At 46.8% G+C, this 16677-nt stretch overlaps 1 protein-coding gene across 27 annotated transcripts in view; it reads left to right on the top strand.

The window, feature by feature from the left end:
* ZSCAN25 (zinc finger and SCAN domain containing 25) overlaps positions 1-16677 on the top strand; it is a 28091-nt gene that overhangs the window by 635 nt on the left and 10779 nt on the right. For 4 of the 27 annotated variants that reach the window (XR_009598318.1, XR_009598317.1, XR_009598316.1 and 1 more), the window contains exons 2-7: positions 515-636; positions 1519-1935; positions 3117-3318; positions 3912-4003; positions 5668-5794; positions 7136-9781. Coding sequence is in view for 4 of the 27 variants with exons in the window: in XM_027961399.2 (XP_027817200.1) it covers positions 1549-1935; positions 3117-3318; positions 3912-4003; positions 5668-5794; positions 7136-7968 (1641 nt within the window). In the remaining 23 variants the exon portion in view is untranslated. Of the gene's footprint in view, positions 1-514; positions 637-1518; positions 1940-3116; positions 3319-3911; positions 4004-5667; positions 5795-7135; positions 16225-16677 lie in introns of those variants that run through there. The other 23 variants (XR_009598323.1, XR_009598313.1, XM_027961399.2 and 20 more) reach the window with 21 other exon arrangements.

The following is a 16677-nucleotide window of genomic DNA, read 5'->3' as shown; positions in this document are numbered from 1 at the left end:
GTAAATGCAATCATGGGGTGAACAAATTCAGTAGCTAGAAAGTCAGGAAAGAGAAATCTCAATTGATGCAGCAGAGAAAACAAGTAGAGTGAAAATGTAAATACATTTGAGAAGGATAGATACACAAACACTCAATAGAATATTAAGCAGATGCTTGGATAATATTAATGCCTACTGCCATTCGCTTATTCTCTGCTACATGTAAGGCGATTCTCCCCCCTTTCCCCTACCCCAAGTCTACAGGTCTCTTCTTTCTCATGAGTACTTGGACTTGTGTAAACTTTCCTTTTTTTTTGGCTTCCCATGTTTCTTATATACACTTTTGTGTTTTGGTAGGCTGACCTCAATCATCCAACCTCTTACATATTCAGTTTCTTCAGTACACTCACTAGGATGGTTGTCCGTATTAAATGAGAGTGTGTGCTCACATACTTTCTAAATGGTAAAGCATAAGTTGGAATTCTTTTGATCAATTATAGTAATGGTATGTATATCATTCTGTTGTTTTCTTTAGGCTGAGCAATCTGTCACAGTCTAGCCACCAACAAGGCTATTGGTTTTACCTGCAAAATGCCTTAACTGTCTGCTTCTTTGCCACCTCCCTGATCTAAGTCTCTCTCTCCTGTTTGGACTACGGTAAGTGTAGCTTTCCTTCTTGACCCTTCATATCTGTACTCTGCTGACACTTTGCAGGCAGAGTGACCTTTGAAGAACATATATCTCCCCACTAAAAATAAGGAATGAGAGTGAAGTCCATAATTCTTACTGCATGCCCAGGCCCTGGATAATCTGTTTTCCTCCTTCCCCTGTGTTCTGTCCCTCTCTCACTCTACTGAAGCCACATTGCACTTTGGTTTGTTTGCAGACTGCCTGTAATGTCTAGCCCCCAGGCTTTTGCCTGGAAAGTTCTTTGAATGACTGGCTCATTCTCATTCATTTGTTGGTCTCATCTTAAGTGTCATTTCTTTAGAAAAGCCTTCTCCAAGTTGATTGTACCCATTAACACCCTCCTTATTTCCTTTTTAGAACTAATTCTCATTTATAATTTAAACATATTTGTTGACCTTTTTTTTTTCCATTTGCTGCACCAGTTTGTGAGTTTCAAAGGGCAAGCTCTTTGTCTTGTTCCCTCTTGTGTTTCTAGCTTCTGTGGGCCAGTCATAGATAGATGTTTAATGTATATATTTTTTGATTTTGGAAGAGTGGGCCCTGATGACTGACCTAGTTATAATACATCTCCATTTAATGATTATAGTATTATCCTCTTCATGAAATTCTAAGCTATTTGTGGGTATAAGCTGAGTCGTGTATGTTTTCTATTTACCCTTCACACATAAGTGGTTAGCAAATACTGAGTTGAATTGACATGACTCAGGATATATGTCTAGTCTTTTGAAAATGTCTCGTTATCCTGTTTTCCAGTGGAATGTTTATTGATGTAGAGGCAGAGCTGGGATGCCCCGAGCTTCCTGGAGTCTTATTGATGCTGTCCTGTTGTCTGTCTGGTCTTCCCTACAGACCTTCAATCTTCTGGAAGGGGGTGTGAAGATGCTTATAGAGCGTCCAGGGATGGCAGAAGAGCCTCAGCAGCAAATGGGTGGCCCTGTGGTAAAACTAGAGAAAGAGCTGCCTTGGGGCAGGACAAGGGAGGACCCCAGCCCGGAGACTTTTCGCCTGCGGTTTCGGCAGTTCCGCTACCAGGAGGCAGCTGGGCCCCAGGAAGCCCTCAGGGAGCTCCAGGAGCTCTGTCGCCAGTGGCTGCGGCCCGAGCTGCATACCAAGGAGCAGATCCTGGAGCTGCTAGTGCTGGAGCAGTTCCTGACCATCCTGCCACGGGAGTTCTACGCCTGGATTTGGGAGCATGGCCCCGAGAGCGGCAAGGCCCTAGTGGCCATGGTGGAAGACTTCACGCAGAGAGCCCTGGAAGCCAAGGCGGTGGGTGAGAAGGGGGCTCTGGGTCTTGCTTTGTTGATGTGGAAGGGAAGCGGTAAAGAATCGAGAGGTTTGATGGAGCAGTGGGAGTGGGTGACATGCATGCAGAGTCTCCTTTCTCTGCTTCCGGGCCACTAGAAGTACTTTTTGGAGGGTAGAGGAGTTTTCAGCAAGGAAAGCCATTTCCAGGGAAGACGCAGGGCCAGTGGAAGGGCCAGTAGCGTCTTTTCTGGTCATCAGGGCAGGGACTTGGCCATATTTCTTTTGTGAGCCTTGGGTCCAAGAAGGCAGTGGTGGACCTCCCAGTGGTTAAGTGGTCCAGTGGTTAAGACTGGCTTCTCATGCAGGGGGCACTGGATTCAGTCCCTGGTTAGGAAACTAAGATCCCACATGCTGTGTGGCATGGCCAAAAAATGAAAAAAATGGAAGGCAGTTATGATGGATTTCAAAGGCCGGGGGTCTCCTTCCTTTTTGGGCGGAGATGTATGTAGGCTTGCAGGGAATTCTACTTGGTGAACAGTTTTTCTCAGGAGCGCTATCTGTAGCAGTGCCGTTTCTACGTCTGGGACGTTGGCTCAAGTGATCACATAATGAGTGACTTTGCACCTCAGAGGCTTCCCTGGGACTCTGGTCATGTCTCTGTCCCTCTCTGGTACAGTTTCCTGCTGGCTGTCTAGGAAAGAAAGGGCAGGACCGAACGTTACTGTTACGCTTGCAGGTAACCACCTTCTTTCAGTTTATCCTCCCCTCCCCCACAGCAGTCACCCTGACGTCTTATGTTGTCTAAGAGAGTTGTTTTGTTTTGTCTTTAGTAGGAGCTTAAAAGTGGACCAAGAAGGGCCTGTTTTTGTGGGTTTTGGTTTTCCTTGCTATTTGTAGAACAATTTTTTCCCTCACTAATTCACTGCACAGTCTAGGCCTTGTATTTATTGTTTTCAGCATCTTTAACTGAGGACTGTTAGTCAGTATTGAGGTGAGCTGAAAGGACTCTTGTCAAATGGCATGGATACAGATAACTATCTGATCTCAAGAGCCTGATGAAGGCAGTTTAGCTTCTTTTTCACCTTTTCACTGCTGTGCTCGGGAAGAGCTGAGCCAGCTTGTCTGTCCCCCAGCAGCTGGAATGGCTTTCATGACAGCCTTACGCAGGCCTCGTTCTAACAGGTGTTGGGGACTCTTCTTAGGTTCCGTGCCACGTACAGGGACAGCGGGAGGAGACAGCACTTTGCAGAGACCCCTGGGAACCAAGTGTCCACCTGGGGCCTGTGGAGGTCAAGCCCGAGTGGGGGATGCCCCACGGGGAAGGTGTCCAAGGCCTTGACCGAGGCGCTGAGGAGCAGCTCAGCCAGGACCCTGGAGAGGGGACGCAGGCCTTCCAGGAGCAGGGTAAGATGCAAGCAGTAAGAAGATAGGGCGCAGAAAACTGCTTTGTACCCCGCTTACCCCTTTCCTTTATCGACCCCTCAGCTGACAAACCAGGGCACCTGTGGGCACAGTTTTGAGTTTCCCTGACTTCCTCCTTGATTTCAGTAGGAAACAGATGCAGTGAAGTTGTTTCCTATAGCTCTGTCTCTCAATTTCTGCTATCTGGGATCATGCTGTCTTGTAATTTCTTCTCCTTCCCCTCACATTTTTAATATGGAGAGCTCCAGGGCATATGTAGCTGACATGTAAGGATTTTTTTTTTTTTAAGTGGGTGGATAAACCAAATTCCTGAAAGTAACAGGTGACTTTACTGTGTTGCAGAATCTCAAAGGGGATTATTGTGAGCCCGTGACTTGGGAGCATGAACCGTTCTGAAGGGCCATGTGTAGTGGGTTGGGCCCTTCTTCCCAGCTGAGAACAGAGTGGGGTACACCCCTGCCTGGCCTGTCTGGAGTCTCCTTCTGGTTCCCAGGGTTCTGTGTGTCAGGCAGCAGAGCCTGTGGCTGAGCTGCTGCAGGACAACGCTAATCCTTCTGTTTTCCTTTCCTGCTCAGCTCTGCCAGTCCTTCAGGCTGGTGCTGGCCTCCCTGCAGTGAGCACCAGAGACCAGGAGGTGGCAGCCAGCTTCCTGACGGCTGGATCCCAGGTGAGCTGTGCCTGCTCTTCAGGGATCACGAGGTTGCTTTGAATGAGGTGCACCTTCCTCAAGAGTTCTCCGCACAGCAGAGCACTGTGCACAGAGTTGAGTGATTCTTCCTTTCTCGTCCTGATGGATGTGACAGCTTCGTTTTCTCCACTTGACTATCATCAGTTATTAATTTGGATTGAGCCTTTTGCCTTAGGGTCTAGACATGAGGCTCAGTTCACTCATTTGTATTACTCTTTGATTTCTTTTTTATTTTTTCTCAGTCAACTCAGTATTAGTCTTGTAATTATGGTGTTATTCAGTCACTTAGTCATGTCCGACTCTTGCAGTCCCGTGAACTGTACCTCACCAGGCTCCTCTGTCCATGGAATCTTCCAGATAAGAATACTGAATACTGGAGTGGGTTTCCACACCCTCCTCCAGGAGATCTTCCCAACCCAGGGATTGAACCCACGTCTCCTGCATTGGCAGGCAGATTCTTTACCTCTCAGCCACAAGGGAAGCCCAGTTGTGAGGAGGAAGCCATTATTGGTGGAAACCCCACAGGCATGGTCTAGGCTGTGGTGGGCGGCCAAGAGATCAGTAGCCCTCTGTGGATAGCTTTTATGGATCTGTGTGTGGCTGCTCTTCCTGTGGATCCCTTCCTCCCCCTCGAGTCAGCAGGAGTGTTGCTGACTCAGAGGTGGGGGTCCCCAGCAGTGCCAAGTGAAATGGTATCTGTGGCCCCTCCAAAGGCTGCACCAAGAGTTTTGGCCTTGTTAGCACTTCTCAGCCTGCCACAGATGAGGGTCCCTGGAGCACAGGTGGGCAGTCCTGGCACGGTGTGAGTCTCTCCCATGGCATGCCCAGTGTTCCCAGGGAGGTGGGGGGTTTCCAGTGTGACAGCTTTCTGAAGGGACATCAAGTCTTACAGTGAAGAGTTCCTTGTAGAAGGAAAGTTATCATTTGGCAGAAAAAAAAGAAGTGATTCAAGTTTGATCTCATTAAAGCAGTATTTGGGCAAGGTTTGGTGCCTGTGCTGTTTCCTGCTTCTGTTGTCCAAGGACATTTAGAGGAGAGGAAGAAAGACATCAGCAATTTTTTTTTTTCCAATTTAGACTCTCTCCTCCTGCCACAAGTGTTCTTTACCGTGGCATGGCAGCAGCACATTCATTTTAACGTGGCGCTGTTCTGGAGACGGGGCCTGGCCAAGTGTTTGCTTATCTCTGAGGGAATAAATAGCAGCCCCCATCTCCTTCCAATATGAGGATGTAGTGGAGGTGACTGAGTAGTGGAAATTGGAGGCTGTGGTTATTGGGTACCAGCAAAGTGGCTGCAGCAAAGACTCAATACAGTGCCTCAGACAAGTCCATCACTTCTCTGTCATTAAACTGTCGAGAGGGAGGCACTTCCAGTCCCATTTTGGAGCCGTTTGGGACCCTGGTTCCTGTGCTGTTTCCTGCTTCTGTTTTCCAAGGATATTTAGAGGAGAGGAAGAAAGACATCAGCATTTTTTTTTCAACTAAGTTAGATTCTCTCCTCCTGCCACAAGTGTTCTTCTTTGGGGAGAAGTGATCTTCTCGCTCTGTTCTCCCATGGAGTGTGGCTCCCTGTGTGTCTGCTCTTCAGCTGCTCCTGCCTTGGGATTATTTCTTTATCCTTAGCCATCTCCTGTGCTGTTTCAGGGATTGGGCCCATTTAAAGACATGGCCCTGGCTTTCCCTGAGGAGGAGTGGAGGCACGTAACTCCAGCCCAGATAGACTGCTTTGGGGAGTATGTGGAACCCCAGGACTGCGGGGTCTCACCTCCAGGTAAGACATCAGAAATGCTGGCTGTCTCCTCCGTGTTTTGTCAAATCAGGAGGCATTAAGTGTCCTTTTTCCTTTTAATGGCCTTGCCTGAAAGGACTTTCCCGTTTAAGTGTGACTTGTCATTTCCCTCTTTTCTTGGCTTCTTTGCTCCCTAGTATCTCTCTGCTCTCTTCTCTTCCCCTTCTTGATCTTATGTAACCAATTTAGAGAGAGTGAAAGAGGGAACAAAGGAAGGACCTGTGGAAGGGCATTTCATTCCTAATAAATGTGCTGATGTCGAGGTGGCTCGGTACAGACAGCTGCGTTCACTGGCCGATCAGCAGTCGTGAGGCATCTCCCCTGAATCATTCCCTGTGCCAGGCTCGCAGAGACCCAGGGTAATAAGCCAGGGTGAGGTGGAAGGCACAGTGTGAGCAGGGACAGTGAGCTGAGGGAGGATGTGGAAACATTGCTGGAACAGGTCTGTGATCCTGGGGAAGCTGAACATCTTGACTTCTTGTTGCATGTGCAACAAGGTCATGTGTAAGTAAGTGTGGAATAAACAGTGCTAATTGAATGCATGTGCTGATGAGACCCACAGCGGGGGAGAAGTCAAGGTGTGTTCCTTAGAGGATGGCATTGAGTCAGATTTTGAGGGAAAGCACAGGGTGACTTAGTAGGAAATTAAGAGGGAGGGCATTGTAATTTAGCAGTTGGTTCCATGAGAAGGCAGGGAGATGGTCTGAGCTTGGGCTGCTGTCACAAAATACCTCCGAGTGGGTGGCTTTAACAACAGACACTTAATATCTCCCAGTTCTGGAGGCTGGGAAGTCCCGGATCCAGTTGCTGGCACATTTATTGTCTGGCGAGGGCCTCTCTTCCTGGTTCACGGGTAGTTGCCTTCTTGCCAGGTCCTCATGTGGCAGAGGGAGGGAGAGAGAGATCTCATGTCTCTTCCTCCTTTTTTATAAGGCTGTTAATCCATCATGAGGGCTCCCGGTCACATGACCCAAGTGCACAGAGAGCCAGCCCTGGCTTCTCCTCTTCTGGGACATGATCCCATCCTGGGGTCTTCACCCCCAGACCCTCACCTAATTAGGGTCCAAAGGCCCCACCTCCTAACAGCAGCCCCACGGGGCTGAGAGCTTCAGCCGGTGAATTTTGGAGGGAACCCAAACATTCAGTCCATAACAGGTGGAAAGAAGTAAAGGAATGTCTGGCTTTAAAGTCAGAGCAAGTGAAAGGCACAAAGGTCATTGGTAGTTGTTAATGGGACACGTTAGAAGCCAAGTTCTGACTAGAAGTTTCCCTTCTAGTCTGAGAGCCTCTTCAGCATCTGTCTGTATCTCCTTTGTCCTGTAGGCCTGGGGAGCAAGGACAAAGAGGCAAAGACCCAGCTGGCAGACCCCAAGGGGCAGCTCGCTTGCGGGCGGGCAGAGCGGTGTGGGGAGGCCTCTCTCCAGGGCCCGGAGTTGGGAAGACCATGCGAGCAGGAGGCCGGGAGCTCGCTAGGAAACGCGCCCGGGTTGCTCCCGCCCCAGCACAGCGTTGCCCCGCTGCCCGATGACCTCCAGACCCACAGCTCCTTCTGGAAGCCTTTCCAGTGCCCTGAGTGTGGGAAAGGCTTCAGTCGGAGCTCCAACCTGGTCCGACACCAGCGGACGCATGAGGAGGAGAAGTCGTACAGCTGCGGGGAGTGCGGCAAGGGCTTTGCTCTCCGCGAGTACCTGCTGAAGCACCAGCGGACGCACCTGGGCCGGCGGCCGCACGTGTGCAGTGAGTGCTGGAAGACCTTCAGCCAGCGCCACCACCTCGCGGTCCACCAGCGCAGCCACACAGGTGAGAAGCCCTTCCAGTGCGCGGACTGCTGGAGGAGCTTCAGCCGTCGGCAGCACCTACAGGTGCACCGCCGGACACACACCGGCGAGAAGCCATACACCTGCGAGTGTGGCAAGCGCTTCAGCAGGAACGCCAACCTGGCGGTGCACCGGCGGACCCACACCGGTGAGAAGCCCTATGGCTGCCAGGTGTGTGGGAAGCGCTTCAGCAAGGGGGAGCGGCTGGTCCGGCACCAGAGGATCCACACTGGGGAGAAGCCGTACCGCTGCCCGGCCTGCGGCCGCAGCTTCAACCAGCGCTCCATCCTCAATCGGCACCAGAAGACGCAGCACCGCCAGGAGCCCCCGGGACAGTGAGGGCGCCTGGCGTGGATGCCCCTGTTTGGCTCATGGGACCTTCCGGGACCACCAGTGGATGGAGACCTCATGGGAGGAAGTACTCACTGTTACTTCCTGAACGGCTGCAGGTGTCAGGAGTGTTGGGTGTGGAGAGGTGCTTTGACCCCTTTTCTTTCCCCTCGTTTCAGACGCTGGATAAGGGAGAGGCCTGCTTTAGTTGAGGTGCCACGTCTCACCCAACTGGTGCTAGCACTTCTTAACCTTCTTTCCAGGAATTGATGGTTCAAGTTTCAGTTCAGGTTGAGGTTTTTCTCCTTCCATGGATGTTCATGTCCATCTCCTGAGAAAATCTGGTCCTTGTAGTGAAATCTTCTCACCTGTCAGCAGCTTGAACCTCATTTTCCTGAGGGCTGTGTCCCTGCAAGATCATTAGCTCAGACTCTGATTCCCTCTCTCCCCCCAGTTCTCTTCCATTTAACAAATACTTATTGAACACTTATTGCCCCAATGACCAGACAGCTGAGACCGCAGCTGAGACCTCATTGCCCCAGGGTGTGGGATCAGGCTCTGGAAGCAGACTTGTTAATAAAGCAGAGCGCCCTGAGTTACATTCCTGGTGAGTGCTGAGTGAGAGGAAGTTCTCTGCTCCATCTGCCCAGTTCCTAATCTTCCCCTGCCCAGCTGGGTCGCTTAGGCATCTGCCTTTATTTTACTCTCTCTGTGGCCCCTTCTCTGTGACCTACTCTCATTAGTAGTTCCTCCCATTCCATTGTTCCTTGAACAAAAACAGCTGTCCACACATCTGTTAGGAAATTAATATTTTGCTTTTGGTCACTGTCTGAACATGAGAGTATTTTTCTTTTTAATCCAGTTTGGAATGAAGTTCTAATGAGTCTGAAAGATGAACTGATATTAATACATTTGATGGCACTTTACAGCATATAAAATGCACTTCCCTGTTTTCTCACTTGACTCATTCCACAAATATTTATTGAGGCCTGACAGTGTGCCAGAGACTCTTCTGGGTGCTTGAAGTAGGTTAGTAAATAAAATGGGGGGAGTCCCTGTCCTTGGGGAGCTTACGTGTTAGTGAATGTGTTTGATCTTCAGAATCACCCAAGGTGGAACCTGTGGATACTCCCAGATACCCTCTGGACCCGGGCCTGTGCCTCCATGCTGTCAGCTCTGGCCCTGCAGTGCATTCGCCACCACCTACCTCTTGTTTCCGAATCATCTTTGTCCTCAGTGCATCTTGATCCTTGTCATCTAAGAGGCACTTGGGATCCTCAGGCCACCTGGAGATGATGAGACGGTAGCTGGCTGTTTTTATATGAATGCTAATTTAGGAAAAACAAAGATGTTTTTAGGAATTAAATACATTTTTTAAAAAATGAGAAGATGCATTATCTGTAACTGTGTTTAAGCTCTCATATTATTTTGCCATCGTTAAAGGGTTTCCTTTTTCTTGGACTTTCTGGAAACTGCCTAACTAGCCCAGACCATGCTGCAGTGCCTTTGGATGCCGCTGCCGAGTGAGTTAGTCTTCTGATGGGACTGTAAGTTAGTTGTCTCTGGACTGTGTCCTGTGTTTGCAAGATGTGATTTGTCTCATGGTGCCTCTTAATACTATCTTCTTTCACTGGGGTGTTTTTCCCCCCATTTTCCATTGTAAATGGGATATTGATAAATAGTAATAACTTTAATACAGAGAGTTGCATTACTCACTCTGATTTGAAACGCATTATTTTATCACTCATTTGGCAGGTAACCGTGGTGTTTACATTTGACTCAGCAGAAGACCTCCTGGCCCTTCAGTTGTCCCGGTGAGGCTGTGAGTACTGTGAGACGTCCACTTTCTGAGATGCTGGACTGCTGTTTCCCAGCATCGTTGAGTCCAGATGCAGAGTCAGCTCTTTTCTGCCCCACGCCTCAGACAATCCAGGCGAGGCTCATAGCCACCTGGAGTCCAAACCCAATGACAGGCTTCCCTCGGCCTCTGGCTTCTAGTCTGTAGGACATAGGGGCTGACCTGACCCGAGTTTGGTCTTTTCTAAGAGGTGTGTAGGGGGCATGGGGCCAGCTTGGGCTTGGAGTTGCTCATCAGTGCCCTTCTGTTTACCTGAATTAAATGGCAGATTCTCTGAGCATACACTGGGTTTTCAGCCAGTTGGGATCTCAGAAGGGAGCTTCTGTAAAAGTCAGAACTTGCTGTCTTCCCTCGTGGGCTCCCTTGTTTGCTTTGAGACCAAAGCTTACTGACAGTTCCTCCAAAGAGTCCCAAAAGGAAAATTTTCCCATAGAGTTGTAGTAACCTTATTTTTGATAGCTATTCAAATGCCAAATATTGTTTTCTGTATTTTTCTATTTAGGAATTTTTTTTAGAATAGAGAATTTCAAACATATATAAATGAATCCTCATGTATTCATCATTTAGCTTTTACCATTTGTTTCTGCATAGCCAATCTTGTTTGATTTCTGCCCCATCCTCCTCTTCATCTTCCTCCCCAGCTGAAGTATTTTGAAGCAAATCTCAAATTTTGTTTATAGATAATTCAGTGTATACTGCTAAATGTTAAGGATTCTTAAAAAAATTATAATAATAACCACATTGCTATTATCATACCTAAAAAATAGTTCCTTAATTGCCAATTAATGCACTTAAAAAAGAAACCACATGATTTTTAAAAACCTTCTTTAAGATCAAAGTAAGATACATAAATTGTAATTTGTTGCTTGTCTTCTAGGTCTGACATATCTTTTCCCTCTTGATATATGTTTTTCTTTTTTATTTGGCCATGCTGCATGGCTTGTGCGATCTTAATTCCCCAAGTAGAGATTCAACCCATGCCCCCTACAGTGGAAGCACAGAGCCCTCACCACTGGACCACCAGGGAAGTCCCTTCCCCTTAAAATTTATTTGTTAAAACAACTGGATTATTTTTCCTGTGGACTTTTCTCACATTCTGAATTTTATTGCTTGCATACTCATGGCATAGTTAAATATAGTTCTCTGCCGTCTGATTCACTGAAAACTACAGGTGTAGAGGGCTAGTCAGGTTCATGTTTCACATTTTGGCGAGAACGTACTATAGATGGTGGCTTGTCTGGTTGTTTCTCATTATATAATGTTAAGAGCCTAAATTGAAGTCAAGTGGGCCTTAGAAAGCATCACTATGAACAAAGCTAGTGGAGGTGATAGAATTACAGTTGAGCTATTTCAAATCCTAAAACATGATGCTGTGAAAGTGCTACACTCAGTATGCCAGCAAATTTGGAAGACTCATCAGTGGCCACAGGACTGGAAAAGGTCAGTTTTCATTCTAATCCCAAAGAAAGGCAATGCCAAAGAATGCTCAAACTACCGCACAATTGCACTCATCTCACACGCTGGTAAAATAATACTCAAAATTCTCCAAGCCAGACTTTAGCAGTACGTGAACCGTGAACTTCCAGATGTTCAAGCTGGTTTTAGAAAAGGCAGAGGAACCAGAGATCAAATTGCCAACATCCACTGGATCATGGAAAAAGCAAGAGAGTTCCAGAAAAACATCTATTTCTGCTTTATTGACTGCCAAAGCCTTTGACTGTGTGGATCACAATAAACTGTGGAAAATTCTGAAAGAGATGGGAATACCAGACCACCTGACCTGCCTCTTGAGAAACCTATATGCAGGCCAGGAAACAACAGTTCGAACTGGACATGGAACAACAGACTGGTTCCAAATAGGAAAAGGAGTACATCAAGGCTGTATATTGTCACCCTGCTTATTTAACTTATATGGAGAGTACATCGTGAGAAATGCTGGGCTGGAGGAAGCACAAGCTGGAATCAAGATTGCCGGGAGAAATATCAATAACCTCAAATATGCAGATGATACCACCCTTATGGCAGAAAGTGAAGAAGAACTAAAAAGCCTCTTGATGAAAGTGAAAGAGGAGAGTAAAAAAGTTGGCTTAAAGCTCAACATTCAGAAAACTAAAAGCATCCGGTTCCATCACTTCATGGCAAATAGATGGAGAAACAGTGGCTGACTTTATTTTTCTGGGCTCCAAAATCACTGCAGATTAAATTGCCAACCTCCGCTGGATCATGGAAAAAGCAAGCATGGACTGCAACCATGAAATTAAAAGATGCTTACTCCTTGGAAGGAAGGTTATGACCAACCTAGACAGCCTATTGAAAAGCAGAGACATTACCAACAAAGGTCCGTCTAGTCAAGGCTCTGGTTTTTCCAGTAGTCCTGTATGGATGTGAGAGTTGGACCATAAAGAAAGCTGATTGCTGAAGAGTTGATGCTTTTGAACTGTGGTGTTGGAGAAGATTCTTAACAGTCCCTTGGAGAGCAAAGAGATCAACCAGTCAGTCCTAAAGGAGATCAGTCCTGAATATTCATTGGAAGGACTGATGTTGAAGTTGAAACTCCAATACTTTGGCCACCTGATTCGAAGAGATGACTCATTTGCAAAGATCCTGATGCTGGGAAATACTGAAGGCAGGAGGAGAAGGGGACAAAAGAGGGTGAGGTGGTTGGATGGCATCACCAACTCAATGGGCATGAGTTTGGGTAAACTCCAGGAGTTGGTGATGGATAGGGAGGCGTGGCATGCTGCAGTCCATGGAGTCACAAAGAGTTGGACATGACTGAGTGACTGAACTGAACTGAAGAGTCTAAATGCATTTATTTCACTAATTCTATAAAAGAATCTTCATTTATTAGCTGGGATGCCTCACAGCTGTATCTGTGCACTCATAACAGTTCACAGAGGAAAGGAAATACTGGATTCTTCCTTCCCTTATTTACCCGTCTTTACAATAATGATCTAGTGGCTTTTCTTCTAAACTGATCACCATGAAAGTGGTCAGTTATTATTTTTTAATAAAAAATGCATTCTTGAATTTAAACCAATCCATCACAGTTGTTGATGCTCAAATAATTTCAGTTCTGACCAGTGGGAGCCTCTTCACATTGGCTTCTGATTCTATATAACCCTAATCACCTTTGATGGCTTCTTTGCTCTCATGTGACAGGGTATTACAAGTTCATCTTGTTTGTTTCAAGCCCCCCTTGAGAGTAAAGGGAAGTGCTGTTAATTTCAGGACAGTGGTGTAAACTGGGACTCCCAGGGCAAACAGGGACACTTGGTCACTTTATATTTAGCCCTCACTGTGTGTGACAGGGTGTCTGCAGTTCCCTCACGCTGGGCTAAGGCTGTGTGCTTTCAGGGCCTAGCTGTGTGTGCCATGCCGGCTGTGGTGGTGAGAAAGGCTGCTGCTCCCAAGGGGCATGACCTTTGTAAGAGAAACCCCTTTTTATTCCCTGGGCGTTAACAGACCGGATAACTTTCTGCCTAAGGTCTGTCCTGGGGAGCTAATGCATTTACAAAAAATGTTTCTCAAAATATATGCCAGGGTAAATGTTGTCTGCAGGCTGATTAAGTGTGCTAGGGAGAAGTAGGAATTTTTGTTTCTTAAAAAATAAGCTTGTTTCTCATCCCATCACCTTCACCCTGCAACACAAGTTGTCTGGATCCACTTCTGAGACGGGGAAAGGAGCTGTCAAAACATGTCTCCTTGCTCTTGTAAACTTTGCCTGAGTTTCTCAACCTTGGCACTGTTCTCACAGTGTGCCAGGCACTTTGTCTTGGAGGCTGCCCTGGGTTTTTTGTGGGTCATAGGCGATTTAGCAAGATCATTGTTCTCAGTCTATTTGATGACAGTTGTGCCAACTAAAGATGTTTCCAGGCCTTCCCAAATGTCCCCTGGAGGCAAAATTGATCTTGGCTGAGAACCTCTGCCCTTAGGGTTCAGGGTAAGCACTGGAGCAAATTAGTTGGCTTAGCTGTTGGAAGAAAAGACTGGGCTTCTAAGGCCTGGACCTTAAAGACCCCTGGCCTAATAGCTTGAAAACAAAGGAGCTACTAGAGGTCATGTGTGTTAAGTGCAGTGTTGCCAGGCAGAGCCAAGAGCCACTGAAGCTGAGTCTCAGGGTGGCTGCTAGGATCTGTTACAGGCCGCCTGGCAGGTGGCTTTGGGTTCCTTTTGGGCAGGCACCTGCTGTGAAGCCTCCGCACAGCAGTGAGGTGGGCCTGGACTCACTGTCCCCAGTGGATACAGGTGCATGTTGGGGGCCATGCCAGCATGATGCAGCCAGTGCCAACATTTTTGCCTCCATAATAAAGTCTTCAGGGCCTACAGTAGACATAAATATTTGAATGGATGAAAGCCCTGGATTTCTACCTTTTTCATGGCTGGAAGTTTCTCAAGTGTGCCTTAGGAAGGAAGAGCACAGAAGCACGGTGCCCCTTGGTGGCCCCCCAACCTGGCAGTCATCTGTAACTGCTGCACGCCATCTGCAGGGATATCCAGTTCACTTAGTTCTACAAGACAGAGCAGCTCACTTGGGCTTCTTAAAATTTCATATCCCTTTCTTGCCTTTTTTTTTTCTTTATTGTCTCAGTGAAGGGCATATTTTTAGAGACTGGTCTTGTGCAACCCATTCCCAGGGTTGATACCTTTCAGTAAAAAACTATAGTAAACATTTGTTATGAAGTGGGGAGGGTAGGCTGTCATCTTCCTTGTGTTTGTCTCCAGGAACTTAAATTGCTAGGAGAGTGAGGGTGGAAGGGGTGGGTGATGCTGGTGTTGCACCCTGAAAAGCAGAGGGACTGAGAAGATGGAAGAGCACAGAGGGGCCAGTAAAAGGGCTGCCTTCACTGCCATGTGCGCTAGTCACAGCTCGTGGTTTCTGTGGCCGGAGACCAGGAAACATGGCAGATTCAAGAGCTGGCTTCATATTTCCCCCTCCTACTTAAAAAATGTGTTTATTGAGAAGGTGGTGTATGAGCTTTTAGACAAAGACTGGGAAAAAGGGATGGTAGAAGTCTGTATTTGCCTTCTCGAGTCCCACTCCTGTGAGCTTTTTGAGTCTTATACCATCTCCATGTCTGTGAAAAATTTGAGAAAACCCGATCTCAATCATCTGTATGTATCATGGACTTCCATGGAAGGCATCAGCAGATTCTCTGAACAGGAAGAAGTAGAATGGACGATGAACAGTTAATTGTTGAGAACCAGTCTTCCCTGTAGGTTTTCCCAGCTTTCAGTTTTAGGAATTCCAGCCACCTGGACTAAGGTGCTGATGAAAAGAATGGAAAATAAGAGATGGAAAAACCAAGAGTTAAAACAGTGTGGTGGTAGCACAGATACACCAGTGGAGTGGAATACAGGTTCAGAAACAGACCCAGCTCTGTATGGAAATCTAGCACATAAAGATGGTATTGCATGGAAAAATTAATAAATTTGAATCCACAAAAAAGATAAAAGTGACTCTTGAACATATGAAAAGATGTTCACCTTCACTCATGAAATAAATGCCAAGTAAAGCTACACTGAGATATTATTTCTTATCCTATAGATCATACTTCAAAAGCCTGACTACATGTGTTTGATGAGTTTGTGGGAAAAAAGGAATTCTTAGGCACCTCTGACAGAACGCAAAATGGTACAACTTTATGTGAGGGGAATTTAGCAGTGCTATATCTAACAAAATTGCATGTGAATTTACTCTAAAGACACATCTCTAACAATAAGAAGATACATATGCACAAGACGATTCATGGCCGCGTTCTTTGTAGATCCCTGGTAAATCCCACCTGGTGCTGGTCACAGCTCTATGTTGAAGCGCTCTATATTTCAGGAAATTCCCGGAGCAGTGGGGCAGGTAACTTGATCATGTGGTATTTGACTCTAGATCACTTTCTCATGGAATAATGGCATCTGATTAAAAAAATTCAATGTAGGGGATCTAGAGGTGACCAGGTCCACTGTCTTAGAACATCCCTTGCCTTCCATGGTACCACAGGGGATACTGTTCCTCTGGGTGGCACTCAGCTGTCAATCAGACTAGCTTGCTCAGCTTGCTATTTTCAGCTTGAGTAGTGGAAGGGTGGGCACATTCCTGCCACACTCAGTGCTCAAGGTGAAAGCTATCCTTCATGCTCTTAAACTAGTTAAACAAGGAGGCAGTTAGAGGTAATTCTAATGCCTTGGCAGCCTATATGAGCAAACCCAAACCTGAGGCTGTGAATGCCTCAAGGTTAAAAAAATCGAAAAGGATGACCAGTCACAAACAGGCAGCTTGACTTCTGTATAAGGCAGCCTTAAACTACAGCCTCTCAATTTACTCACTTCTCTTCCTCCTCTTCTCTGTAGACATCTTGCTCCTGCCTCCTGTGTGCGGAATGAGTTTTGCTCAAATAAACTGAAAAATTTTACTATGCCTCCTTTTTTTTTTGTTTGTTTAACAATGCTTTTCAGCAGAGACTCTCCAAGTGTCCTCTGAAAACCCCTGACATCAAAGACACCAGGGAACTTGTTTGAAATGTACTTGGGGATGGAAGAATTTTCCACTGGTACCTTCCTTTTACCCGACTCCTCAGGTGGTAATTACACATGTCTGTTTTGAGAGTGCTTGCTCCATCATCATGTGGGAAACTGGCTGCACCAGAGCACTTTTTGAAACATTTGAATAAATCCCAAAGTTTCCCCCCACCAGCCAGCCCAAATCAGATACAAGATGGTCCTACAAAGGAACAGTAAGTCATGATCTTAGCGAAGTGCTGTTATGACTCTCAGCTGGTAGCCATAACGCAGGAACCTCTTAAACAACAAGGATGGTTACATCCTAATTTCACACTAGATTTTGCGGGGGAGGAGGGAATCAGAAA

This window comes from Ovis aries, chromosome 24, assembly GCF_016772045.2.
Source record: "Ovis aries strain OAR_USU_Benz2616 breed Rambouillet chromosome 24, ARS-UI_Ramb_v3.0, whole genome shotgun sequence".
NCBI classification, from domain to species: domain Eukaryota; kingdom Metazoa; phylum Chordata; class Mammalia; order Artiodactyla; family Bovidae; genus Ovis; species Ovis aries.
Note: the sequence above shows the minus strand (reverse complement) of the source record. Positions and strands in the feature narration are given on the sequence as shown.